The 13,601-nt window shown below is 46.9% G+C and overlaps 1 protein-coding gene across 3 annotated transcripts in view; it reads left to right on the top strand.

The window, feature by feature from the left end:
* The window catches only part of LOC133218499 (PH and SEC7 domain-containing protein 3-like), a 96,969-nt gene that overhangs the window by 39,363 nt on the left and 44,005 nt on the right, over nucleotides 1-13,601 (top strand). For all 3 annotated transcript variants that reach the window (XM_061364963.1, XM_061364964.1, XM_061364965.1), the window contains 5 exons: nucleotides 3,899-4,105; nucleotides 4,204-4,284; nucleotides 7,428-7,540; nucleotides 9,796-9,854; nucleotides 13,470-13,559. In XM_061364963.1, the coding sequence (XP_061220947.1) occupies nucleotides 3,899-4,105; nucleotides 4,204-4,284; nucleotides 7,428-7,540; nucleotides 9,796-9,854; nucleotides 13,470-13,559 (550 nt within the window). The remainder of the gene's footprint in view (nucleotides 1-3,898; nucleotides 4,106-4,203; nucleotides 4,285-7,427; nucleotides 7,541-9,795; nucleotides 9,855-13,469; nucleotides 13,560-13,601) is intronic.

Below are 13,601 nucleotides of genomic sequence, written 5' to 3' on the forward strand. Positions count from 1 at the left end.
TACAGAGGGAGGCAAGTATTGCTGTCTGTGTTCAACAGCTGGGGAAACTGACACAGGGCAGGAAAAGGGTTCACCGAAAGAGTCTTGGAGGTAAGAAGAGATGTCAGCCTTGTAACATGTCCCTGAGTAACATGCCCTACGCCCTGCTAAAATGACCTGTCCAGAAGGCAGCTTGCAATGGTCTGCATTTCCGAAGTCTTCAGTGCTGTGGGCACTGACTCTTCTCACCACTTAAAAATCCCAAGAACTGAAGTCTCACTTTAATATTAACAATTTGGCATTTCCCTGAACAAAAGCCTTACGTTACAGGCAACCTATACTGCTGATTTGATTGTCTTTTTGTACTTATAAAGTAACAAGCTAATTGACTGTTAGAATAACTGAAGGAAGCATCCCTTATTGTTTCAAGCTGATACATGTATGGGTCCCCTCCATCACGAGAAAGTTTTAAACTGGGGAGGTTTGAAGATAAGGTTTGTTACACAGCCTTTGGGCTAGTTTTGGCAAGCATGGGAAAGAGCACACTCTCCTTCTTGCTGGGTGTTCCTTGTTCACACCCTTGCCACTGCTTCAAGAGGCAAAACAAAAGCTGGGAGGTGCTGTACTGTTTATTTCACCAAGTGCCAGATGCTGGCACTTCCTTTCTTTCTAAACTTACGGTGGTTTGTGGTAATGTTGGCTCTCATAGTGCACTCATTCCTAGCAGTGTGCAGATGTTTCTTGTCAGCTTTGGCCATCTTTCAGGGCTATAAATATTGCCTTTAATAAAGTGCAGTGGTGAAACGGGCCTGTGATTTATCAAAGAATCAGAATCGTAGAGTGGTAAGGACCTTTCCAACGCCCTTGCCATGGTGTGTGGTTTAACCCCAGCTGGCATCTAAACTAATAACCATGCAGTCATTCGCTCACTGCCCTCCCTCCCCCTGCCAAGTGGGATGGGGAGAAGAATCAGAAAAAAAGGTAAAACCCATGGATTGAAAAAAAGAACAGCTTAATAGTTGAAATTAAATAATAATAATAATATAAAAAATAATAATGAGAGAAGAATAAAGCCCAACCAAAAAAAAAAAAGTGATGAACAATACCATTGCTCGCCACCCTTTGACAAATACCCAGCCCAACCCGAGCAGCGATTGGTAGCTCCTGGCCAACTCCCCCCAGTTTATAGACTGGGCACGACATTCTATGCTATGCAATATCCCTTTGGCTAGTTTGGGTCAGGTGTCCTGTCTCTGCTTCCTCCCAGCTCCTTCTGCCCCTCCTTACTGGAGGAGCATGGGAAACTGAAAGTCCTTGATTTAGAGTAAGTACTACTGAGCAACAAATAAAACATCATTGTGTTATCAGTGTTATTCTCACACTAAATCAAAATCACAGAAGTGTACCAGCTACAAAGGGAAAAAACCCCACTCTATTCCAGAAATCATGGGCAGGGACACCTTCCACTAGACCAGGTTGCTCAAAGCCCTGTCCAGCTTGGTCTTGAACACTGCCAGGGATGGAGCAGCCACAGCTTCTTTGGGCAATCTGTGCCAGTGCCTCACACCCTCACAGTAAAGAACTTCTTCCTAATATCTGGTCTAAATCTCTCCTCTGTCAGTTTAAATTCACTCCTGCTTGTCCTCTCAGTATATGCCCTTGTAAAAAGTCCCTTTCTGGGTTTCTTGTAAGCCCCCTTTATGCACTGGAAACCTTCTCCAGGCAGAGCAAGCCCAACTCTCTCAGCCTGTCTTCACAGGAGAGGTGCTCCAGCCCCCTGAGCATATTCTGATCATCTTCATAGACGTGCTCCAACAGCTCCATGTCCCTCTTGTGTTGGCAGCCCCAGAGCTGAATGCCCCAGGTGGGCTCTCACAGAAGCAGTGTGGAGGAGAATTGCCCCCCTTAACCTGCAGGTCTTGCTTCTTTTGATGCAGCCCAGCATGTGGTTGCCTTCTCATCAGTCAAGGCCCCCAAGTCCTTGCCCTCAGAGCTGCTCTCAATCCATTCTCCACCCATTCTATATTTGTGCTTGGGATTGCCCCCACCCACACGTAGGTCATGTAAGAGTCAGGCTGCAAAGTGACATGGCCTTTGAAGCAGCATTTGTGCATGGAAGAATATGTAGACGTGTTAGCTCACCTGGTTATCCTTTCCTCTTGCCAACTGTTAGAGTCATGCCTCATTTGAATGGATGAAACATTGCTTGGGAAATGTGTCAGAGGATTGTGAAATTTGCTTTCTTCACAAGTTTGGAGTAGACAAAACTTTTAGAAAATTTCAGATATTGGCTAGCGTTTTGGAGCTTTTTTGTTTTCTAGGGTAGCTGGTGGTCAGTGATGTTAGTGCTGCTGGAATTGTATTTACATTATTAATTCCCTACTACAGTACTGTGGGTGAGCCACTTTTGTTGTAGCACCTGATCATTTACACTGAAATAAATGCAAAATCAAATCTCCAGTACTTGTAGGAACAGGTTAGATACCTGCTTTCCCCAGCACCACACACCTCCTTCTCTTAAACCATGCATGGGAAGGGAGGTAGGGCACAGGTGATGATTTGTGTGGAAGGAGGCATGCAGAATAGCAGAGTTTTTTGTTTTAAGCTTGCCTTATCTTTAAAGGGTTAATAAGTGGCTAGCAGACATTTCAGTAAATGGCTGGATAATTGTTACTGGAGCTCAGTGTTCGGTTGTTCTAACCGTGGCTTGTCAAGCCTGAAGATTACAGTGGTGTATGAAACCATGGTATGCTGAATTGTTGTGTTTTAAATCATCTTTAACTCATTCCACTTGTGTCTGCCCTGTGCGTGACCTCTGCTGATCGTTCATTAGCCCTGTGTGAATGAGGATTTGGTTAAAATAGTTTCTGTATAGTATTTTGTTTTTAATGGAAGTACCATCATTCACACACACACACACACACACACACAGAGCTGTGGTTTTGCAAGTATTTTCAGGCAGTGTCAGAGAAGATCTTTCCCAAAGTTAAAAGCCTGCCTGTGTGCAGGGGTGTGTACCTGAGGGTGTGCTTTCTGGTGTGCAGGGCTTTTGCCTTTCTGTGGGGAGAAGAAAAGCAGGCACACAGCTCAGCCAGAGCTTTTCAGCTGTAGTAGAGGTGGGAAGAATCTATAAATGCATGATTTACGTAAAATGCCCTGGGACTGCCATGCTGAACATCCCGTCTTTGAGCAGACAGTGAGGGAAATTACTGCAAGGGAAAAGGAAGCAGTTCTCCAGGCTGGCCTGTGTGACTTGCATTTCCCATTCCCCAAACTGGGTTCCTTGGTCCGAGTCTTGCTTTATCTGTGGGATGCCTGCTGCTCAGGGATGGCATGGAGTTACTGAGGCTTCTGTGGATGTTATTTTAGATTGGGGAATTGTATTGTTTCCAGGACAACTGGGGAAGAATAAGGAAGGGACCTGTGCTGAGTAGCTTGGAGCTATTGAACGCCCTGGCTTGCTCTCTGCATTTTCCCCTGGAAAATGACTAATGGCCTACTTTTACAGGGACCCCTTCAAGCTAAGAAAGTGATGGGGTTAAAAAACACTAGTGCAAGAAGCAAATGAGGGGCCAGTGTTGTCAGATGCAGCTGTAGACCAATAATAGCAAACAGCTCTCTGTGAATGGAGCACAGGTTGTGGATACTCATCACTCTCAGAAGGTAAGTGCAGGGCAAAATGTGTTTCTGAGCTGGAAGGCCTGTATTTGGGTCTCTGAGTTTAGCTCTCTTAACCTCTGATGACTGCTAAATAAACGTCCTTCTTCTACACAGCTCATTCAATTAAGTGGAATTTGCTATATTGTGTAATCTTGTCTCTGTACCATTAATTGCCTTCTATTCTAAGAGTAACTAAATAATTCTTGAAACTGCAATGTCATACTATTTCTCTTCTTTCCATATTTTTTCTGTCTCATAGCAATGCTGAACTGCAGAGTATGGTTTTAGACTTCAGTGCTGCCATGGGGAGCAATGAACTTCAGGAGAAAGATGCCACCAGAGCCCTTGGCCACGATCTCAGCAATGGCAGCAGCAGCAATTTGGAAGCGGCCCAGCGCCTGGCTAAGCGCCTCTATCGTCTGGACAGATTCAAACGCTCTGATGTGGCAAAGCATTTGGGTAAAAAGTACGTGCTGATACAAGGCCTTTGGCCACATTGTTGTTCTTGCTGGTTCTGGAGGGGTTCACTGAAATGATAACCTTTACTTATTTGTTTGTTTAAAGCAACGACTTCAGCAAGCTTGTGGCGGAAGAATACCTTAAGTTTTTTGACTTCACAGGCATGACGCTGGACTACTCGCTCAGGTACATTCCATTTGCAGACCTTACATTCCTGTTTTAGTAATGGTGCTATTGGGTCTGTTGTCCTGGCTCAGGCAGTTGCCCTGAGGGGGCTTAAGAGGGTGAAGAGAGGGATGTGTTTCTGGGATGGAGCCTTTCTCTTCTGTTTGGCTTGATATGCTGCTGTATTCCAGAGTGCTGTTGGGGCTCTGGCATTTCCCGGAGGGGGAAATCTTTGGGTGGACCTGCTTAGACATGGTCCTTGATGCAGTGGAGGTGGGACAAATGACCAGTCACTCAGTAAACAGGGGACTTGCAGTTTGCGAGGCGCTGCAAGGGAACGAAGGTGTTGCTCACAGCTGAGCCACACAGATGTTTCAGCTGATGCCTTTTAAAGCTTGCTTTGCCTGGCTGCAGTGCACAAAGCCATGTCCAGGGTTTGATGTGGCTCTGCAGCCCCCCTTGATGCATCCCTCTGAGGCACCCAAAAATGTGCAGAACAGCAAAAACTTCCATGTGGAAAATGCTGTGGAGACTTTGGTAGCTGCCAGCGTGGGTGTTTGAAAACCCAGCCCTTCAATTTTCCTTCCTTCTTCCACTGAAATTAGGCCTCAATAATGTTTGTTTTCAGTATTTTTTCTTAAGAGGCAGAATACCAAGTTTGTGTAGCAGTGGCCTGTTAGCACGGTTGCTGGTGTTCTGGTATTTGAAGGGACTTAAAAGTGAGTTTAAATCATCTGTCTGAAGTTACTCATATGCATTATTGTTTCTAGTAATGATAAAAACCCAGGAGGTCTGCAGGTACTAGCCAGTCCCTTGCAAATGCGTTGCCAAGGGCTGACTCCATGAAACCATGGCAGACCCAATGGAAAACCTGGAGTCCCGCCTGCTGAAGGTGATGGAAAAGAAGCGTGAACTGACTGATCTCGTGGCAAGGGAAGCAGAGCCAAGCTGGAGCACTCACACAGCACAGGGCGGGAGCAGCGCGGGTAGTGGGAGATCTGCTGCTCACTCTGGGTTTTAACAGCCCTGAAGTGCAATGCTAAATATACCCGTTTTTTAAATTGTGAAATCCAACACCTAATTACTTTGTAGCACATATTTAGGAGGTCTCTGCTCCCGGTAGATCTCTTGTTAATATTAATAGTCATGACCTTCTCTAAAATACGCCTTGGCTCGTGTGGGACTTAGACATGCCTGGGGTTTGCTGAGGTTTCAGGAGCAGCCGCAGCAAGGGCCGGCTGTATGCCCTGAGAACGCAGCAGATGCTGGGGGGGCACAGCATCATCCCAAAACTTGGGGGAGCTGAGTCATGCTGCTTGGAGACAGCGAAAGGCAGCTGCCCTGTTACTGCTGGCTCGCTGACAAGCTGTGGTTTGTTAAGCATTTTGAAGCCTGTGGCAGCAGCCCAGACCAAAGCTATCCCCCAGCTGTGGGAGGCCGTTGTGCAGTGTGTATCACTGTTGGTAGGAGGGCTGGAACATGGGGAATGTTGTTCCTTCATCATTCTGATCTCCTTCCACACCGTGGACTCACATCACCTATGCATCTCCTGAGTGCAACAGTCGTGTCTTCTGCAGGGCTGCAGGAGGGGAGGAGGTGAGACCATTGCTCCAGCTCCCCTCAGAGTCTGTCCTGGTCCTCCTGGTGGGCAGAAACTTACCCGGTGTCCTAGGCCCACAGCATCGTGTTCTGAGAGCAAGGAACCTGCGTTGTTTATTTGCCAAATGTTGTTTCATTAGTTGCCTCTCTGAGGCTGCTCCCAGGGCGGTAAAGGTGGTGAAGAGGAGGAGAGGCTGTAGGTCAGTGGTGTCTGGCGTGGGCAGGGGGTGTCACTGGAAAGAGCTTGAGCTGGAGGAGGAGGAAAGATGGCTAGTTGTCAAAATGTCCCATAGGGTATGAGGTAGGAAGTGAAGAGAAACCCTGTGAAAACTCAGTTGTGTCTACTTGTGAATTGGGTTACTTGAAATGCATCACATGTGAAATTAAGTTATTACCAGGCAGATCACACTCTGTATGGGTGCGAGATCATTGCAAGTACAGCCCATCTCTGACCTTACATCAAAGAGAAAAAATTAACGTTTATTCGTCCAGACTAGATAGATGTGAATGTTCCAGCAACATATTCCACACCTCTCAGATCTGGTGTTAGCTGTAGTCTCATGGGGTATTTAAAAATTGTCTATTAGGCATTTATTTTGTATGCTATTTTGCTTGCGACCCAGTAGGTTTGTGTGTTCAGGCTTTTCTTAGAAGCATCCTGACAAATGAGCGTAGGTTGATACCACTGAGGTCATCTCTTGGCTCCAGGATGTGGGGATTTTGGGAAGTGCAGAAGTTCATCTTTGGTTACGAGGCAAGTTCTTCTATCAGGAAGAATAGCATGGTGAAGAGGAGTGGTGGTGAAGTGTTGGATGAAGAGCAGATGTATGTCCCACCTTTTTGCACAGGTTCGCTGGCTTTGTCTTAATGAGTGTGACCAGCCGTACACCCTGGCCTGTCATGAGCAGGCACCCAGGAAGGCCAGGCTGCTCCTGCTGCTGCTGCAGCTCAGTGGGAAATGTGACTCTTCTGCCCCATTCCCCAGATGTTTTCTGCAGATCAGGTAGTACCACTGCCCTCTGGAATGCAAATGATTTCACCCTCACCGCTCTCATAGGCGACCCTCCAGAAGGAAGACCACACCTTTTGTGTGGGCTCTGAGCCTGCAGTGCACCTACTTCACTTACTCCCCTGGAGTAGCTCCTGCAATTTGGATGGGAGTACTAGCGAGTGCAAAGCTGAAAGATACAGGGGTGATAGGCAGTTACAAAAGGGCAGAACACCCTGGATGTCTGTCATTCGTAAGGAACAATTGCTTCAGTTCCTTCCCCAAAGAAAAATACTAAGAATAAAAATAGCTCTTTCAAATAGTGTAATTGCTTATTAGTTTGTATATTCCATGGCTGAAAGCAGTGGTAATTTAACTTGTGCTTCATTTACTATAATGCTGTGATTAACTGCACACACAGAATAACAGCCCATTTTCCTAGGAAGTGTTCTTGGAACAAAATATCTGGTGTGCACTTATGACTTAGTGTACATTTTGCTGTGAAGTGTGCTTTACTCTGTGTGCGGCAAAAAATGGTTCTTGAGTTTAATTTCACTTTTTTCTTCTCTTCTTTCAGGAGTTTCTTTAAAGCCTTTTCACTTATTGGGGAAACTCAGGAACGAGAGAGAGTTTTAATCCACTTCTCCAGCAGATACTACCAGTGCAACCCAGATACTATTTCTTCTCAAGGTAACAAGGTTTCTGATACGAAGGTCTTTGGTTGTCTCCCTTCATCCGTATGTGGGGTGCATGCCTGGGAACTGCAGGTGTGTAATTGCCATGCCACATTAAAGACTTGAACTTTATTAGGGTGTTGAAACCCTCCAAATTCTCCACACATAATCGTGGTAAGGCAGTGAAAAATCTGTATTTATCCCCCATCAGAAAAGGCATTTAGGCCTCCTCAGTGTAAATCCTCAATTGTAGCATCTCCAGACTTGAATGTCCTCAGCTGGGGTTTACTGGTTTCTCTGACTTCCAGCGTGTGTGGGTACCTGTACTCTAGCTACACACGTGGATAAGAATGGGTCGGATCTCAGGTGGAAGACAAGCTGTTCTCTTCCCACGCTCCATTCAGTGCTTGTGTCTCAGCATGCACTGGCAGCAGACATGCCAGTTCTTGCCAGTTGTGGGGGTGAATTTTGGGTGTTGTATCCAGACCCTGGCACGTTTTCATCTCAACTAGCTAACATCAGTCAGAGTGCTGCCTCCTTGCCAATGTTTTCAGTCATTTTAGAAATGGATAGGGGAAACAAACAAACACACGGATCAAACCTGAGAGAGGTGGCATTGGAGAAAAGGACAAACTGTCCACTGGCATACCACTGCTGTGTTCAGCTGGCCATGCTGACAGAGACATGTGGCCTGGTGATGACAGTGCAGGCTGATCACATCCTGAGAAAGGGAGGAGGGCAAGAAAGAGAATAAGCAGGGCTAAGCTGGACACAGTACTGCAGGTAGGGTCTCATGAAAGCAGAGTAGAGGGGCAAAATCACTTCTCTGCTGGCCAAGCTCCTTTTGATGCAGCCCAGTGTAAGGTTGGTTTCTGGGCTGCAAGTGTGCACTGCTGGGTCATGTTGAACTGGGTCATGGTCCATTCATCAAATCCATAACTTGCCAGCTTAGAGACAAGGATCCATCCTCTGAATGCATTTGTGGTTTGGAAATGAGAGGACAGGCTAGTCTAGAGAAATGCGTAGACCTGAACTGGAGCACCACAGCCCCATTTCATGCTGCTTTAGACTTACTAGTGATAATACTTTTTCTCTCATTTCATACTCTGCTATAGTTCAGCCACATTGCTTGGGTGCTAGGGCCTGTGCAAATGTTTAAGGAAAATATGGTCCTTACCTTGGGCAGCATCTTTTGGTAATGGCCGCATCCTGCATAAATTTAGCCTGTGATAGTCACACTGAATGTGAGATGTATCTGTGCTCACCCCTTATTTCTCTTCCTTCACAGTAGAGAGGGACTTTTGCATAGTCATTTTCTGGACTCTGCTGTGGAGGTTTTTAAATACATCTCCCTGCACTGTGTGCATGTCTCATAAATGACTCTGTCTTTATGACACCCCTGTGAGAGAAGGGAAGGTGATACCATGTGTTTGTGAAAAAGAGAATGAAGAAAATATTTTTCCTAGTATGTTCTTAATGTTTGTAAATTGACTAGAGGCATTTGGATTTTCAGAGATGATAAATAGCACTCTGGGCACTGTCACCTTCATTATGATTTTTGCACAGCCAATACACTGTGGGGATTTTAAAGGGTGCCTGGAAATTCTGGACTATGAATTTGGAGTCTGCTTTTCCGAACTGTCAGTCTACGCTCGCCTTCCAAAGTCTGCAGCAGTGACTCCAAAGATGGAGTGAGGGATATAAATTGTCTCTTCTGGCTCATTGTTGGGGGCATTTGGTACAGGACAGCTTTGGAAATCACTGGAGCACTCTCTATGCAGTATGGAGTCAAGGCAGCATAAATAGCTGACGGAAATTCTCCCAGATTCAGTCTAATTGAGCCCTGAATGAGTAGGGGACCAGAGGAAGGGGAAGACAGGATACCATGTTGTACCCACTCTGCACACAAGAATGGGGGTATTTTATTCTTCTCTTTCTGCCCTGAAATAAATGGAGAAGAGGGAGTTGATTCAGGCTGTGGTATTGGTATCAGCAAGAAAAGAGTGACAGTGTGGTTTCCTGCCTAGTTTGCCTCATCCATGGGTGCTGCGAGGTAGTTTTGAGAGTCATTACAAGATGAAAGAAAGCCTGTTCTGGCTTGGCAGCTGTGTGATGACCTCACTGTTCATTTATTTAATTACGTGTGTTTCTTGATAAAACAGATTCATGTTAAGGGAACAGACTTAATTAGGCTATGAGGTTCAGTTTCAGTTGTTCCTAAAGGTCCAGTCGTGGGTTTGTATGTGACTCTGGTTATGTATCCTTCTGCAGATGGAGTTCACTGTCTCACGTGTGCCATGATGCTGCTGAACACCGACCTGCATGGCCACGTGAGTATGCACAGCTTTGTGTAGACTGCTCCCCTGACACAGTGGTTGGAGGGGTTGGCCTTCTGGCAGCAGAGTCCCGTGCTGGTAGCCTGCTGCTAGTGCAGGTCTGCAGACATTGAACAGTGCTGCACTCCCAGGATGTCCTGGACAGGGCTCTCCAGCATGCTCAGATCAGTCATGTAAGCTGGCATTGTGCCTGACTTTGCTATGATGTGTGAGGATGCTCCTTGTCCTCTGGCCCCTGTCTTTCTGGTGAGCTTCTCATCCTTCCCTGGTTAAAGCCCCTGGCCAGGAAGCTGTGACTGGGGATTGGCTTCCCCTTTACAGTTTGTGAAAACATTTGGGGGGGCAGAAGAACGAAGGGAGGTGAAGGGCAGCTGGGAATGTCACAGGGGTAAGGTGATGTTCACAGGCAGCCAGTTGCACAGGGCAGATGTGGTGGAACAGGAGCTCTGCGCAGCCAGGGTCATGACGGGTTTGCCTGGAGCCAAGAGAGCAGAAGGCAGATGTGGGCATCCTGAGTAGGAGCCCTGTGTTCCTCCACTGCCTGCCTGGGGGAAATAGGATTCCAGTTTGAGTCCTCTTAGTCATACTGGTATGTGTACACAGTGCCAGCAGCCCTAGGACATGTATTTCAGCACCCATGGTGCAGTATACCTGCTAAGCATGGTACTCTCATGCTGATGGGAGGGTTCCTGCATCCTACAGTCAGGAAGGAGAGGGGGAAACACAGGGAGCATGGCATGACAATATGCAGGAGCAGTGGCTTCAGCCAATGGCTTTGGGATTTCTGTCTGTCCGAGAGCCTTCCTGCCCAGGGCTTTTTCAGAAGGGCCTCAGCTGGGAGTTCTTATGCAGCAAGGGTTATGGGTTTGGCAGCAGGAGATGGAGGCACCCTTGATCTCTCTCTCAGGGCTGCTCATCCCCTGTAGGTGCAGCTTTGCAGTGCAGGTCATGAAGCTGAGGCTTGTGTATGTTTCCCAGGGGTTTTGACACCCATCTGCTGTTAACTGAATGTGAAAATGGTAGAAGTGGGAAGGGGGAGGGAGTTGCAAAGATTGTCTCCGAAGGCTGAGCCTTGCCTTATTGAGGAGCATGTCAGTCGCTGGGAGGGTGAGATGAGGTGCAGGAACATGTCCAGGTGCACCTTTTAGCATACACTGCTTCTGTTGAGCACACCTGAAACCGCCTGCACAGGTATTCCGCTCCCCAGAGCCATGAACAGCCTTGGCATCCAGGGAGGGGGAAGTGGTTGTGCATCAGCCTGGCAGCATTTGCTGTTGATCCCTCTGATGCATTAGTGGGCCCTACAATATTCATTAGGCACTGGAGTAAACTATCTGGCTCTGACCCATTGGTGCTCATGATGATTTGTAGCTGAAAGCTAGAATGATTCTGGCTGTTGCAATGTGTAACTTTGGAGGCTTATCCTACTTGCAGTTGTTAGTGTATTATGTGTATGCAGCTGTAATGTTTGCCAGACTTCTGCACTTGTGTTCTCTCTCTCTCTGAATTCCTGTAATTTTGGTCTTCCTTTTAATGCTTTGCGTTATTCCACATAGGTGGTAAGTTGGGCATTTTTGACTTTGAATGCAGCCCCTTGCAGATACGTACTAACTGCCTGTTTCCTAACCAAGATAATGATCTTAACCCATGCTTACCATGATTCTGCCAGAGCAGGAAGCAAATGAGTCACAGGGCTTGTCTGCACTGAGCTCCATTTGTCGCTGACATACTCATCATAAGTGTGGACACTTTTATTTCACAATATGCTCAACTGCTTGTAGGGCTGTAGTGCAGCTGCTCTGCCTTCAGTTCACACTTTCTCTTAACTCCTGTAGACAAACTCTTACTTATCCCTTTATTTATCCCTGTCTTGCCACACTTCATTCTCTTTGTAACTGAATCATCTTTGCTATCTGTGTCTTGGAGATGCATGCTCGCTTCTCTGCAGGGAGGTCATCAACCAGACTGTGATGCTAGAGACTTTTAAGGTATCTCTAGACTGCAGGCACATCTTCTGGAACCTGTATGGCACTGAGTGGAGATGTTAGCTTTGGTCCTGGAGCAAAACAGCCATTCCTCTGCAGTGCCGATTATCTCAGTGGGTGCAATGAGCTGCACTGCTGTTGGTTGTGGTCAGCGTGGGGAAGCTGTGAAGTGCTGCGTGGAGGAAACAAACAGAAGCAGGCTGAAGTCTGTTGCAGGGAGGAAGGAAAACATTTGCAAGTCTGTTAGAACAGCTCCAGCTTGCAGCCAAAGACTGCAATTCTAAGCTGTGTTCTGCAAGCTTAGCAACCAGAGAGCCAGGGTTACAGCCAGACTGTGTTGTCAGGAGCCTTCCTGATGTAGGAAGCAGTGCATCGTTGTTCCAGTGTTCCTGCCTACCTTCTTTCTGCTGGTCCATGCCAGCCACAGGATGTGGGATCTTCCTCTGTGGCTAGATGAGGCTGATGGTCAAAGTTTGCTGGTTCTCTATCCCTCCCTGATCATACATTATGGAAGGGAAGTAGAGGATGTGCCATCCAACCTGTCATGTAAGTGTAACATTGAATGACCTGTATTACCAATTGGTGCCCTTCTTTGGGCTCCTATACTGTGTTAATTTGGCCTCTAGATCCTAACCCAAGTTACTGTCTGCACACAAAGGCCTTCCACCATATTTCTGCAGCCAAGGCATAACCTGACCATGGAGAAGTCATCTTCACATTGTTTTGACTGGCAGTAGTGGCATCTTCAAAGATAATTTGGCCCTATTTTCCCTCTGCCTCTATCACGTTTAACCGCTCATCCCAGGCTGCTTTTTTTTCCTCGGATTGCTCTGGTCTCCTTTTCACCAAGTCAGTGTTGTCACTGCTGATGGCTCACAAGACTCCCCGCATGCCAGTGGTGGGACTTCTAGCACCTCGGGGACAGAGTACAGACACTTTCTCTAAGGAGTGGTGGAGACTGGGATCCAAGAACACCTTAGGACAGCTTCAAGCCTCCAGATGGAGCAGTTTGGGTCCCACAGGAACGTAGCCATTCCTTTCCTGTTTGTGGCTCAGTTGGGCAACTTTCATTCTGAGAATTAGACAGGAAGAGAGAAAAGGGCAATCCTACGGTACGCTCAGGGCAGCCTCAGCCTAAGAATCAGAAAATGTAGTGACTGCTCCTGGATTTCTTACTGCAACTCAGGGCAGTAGCTACTGGAAGGGAGCATTGAAAACTATAAGAAGAGGTCTGGAAAGGGCCTCATTCAACTGTTTCCTATGCCCCACACCAGGAACAAGTAGAGCTTTGCCATCAGAGGCTGATAGGCCCTCTTGGGACATGGGGTTGTAAGGCACCTTGCAGGTACCAGGAAGCTTATTCATCACCTCTTCATTACCCTCCAGTAATTAGGTGTTACTCTTTTTGGGTGGGTGTGTGGGACTTGGGGTCCAAATACATCTTCCCTTTTTCTAATATCACAAAAGAATGCTGGTCTGTGGGTAACCTTGGGAATGCCTTCTTAGTGCTGCCTGCCTTGGGCTTATATGAGAGGTGGAGATGCATTTCATCTGATGTTGCTTATTTACCTAATTTGAAAAGCAGTAATAATATGATGCTATATTTCTCCGCCATCCATTCCAGAACATTGGGAAAAAGATGACCTGCCAAGAGTTCATTGCTAACCTCCAGGGGATGAACGACGGCAAAGACTTCCCGAAAGGGCTGTTAAAGGTAAGGAACGAACTGCAGAACATGGCTTTCTTTTTTTGTGAG

Source organism: Neopsephotus bourkii, unplaced genomic scaffold, assembly GCF_033783945.1.
Source record: "Neopsephotus bourkii isolate Nb327-2 ecotype Australia unplaced genomic scaffold, CSIRO-AGI_Nbou_v1 NB_1258, whole genome shotgun sequence".
Classification (NCBI taxonomy): domain Eukaryota; kingdom Metazoa; phylum Chordata; class Aves; order Psittaciformes; family Psittacidae; genus Neopsephotus; species Neopsephotus bourkii.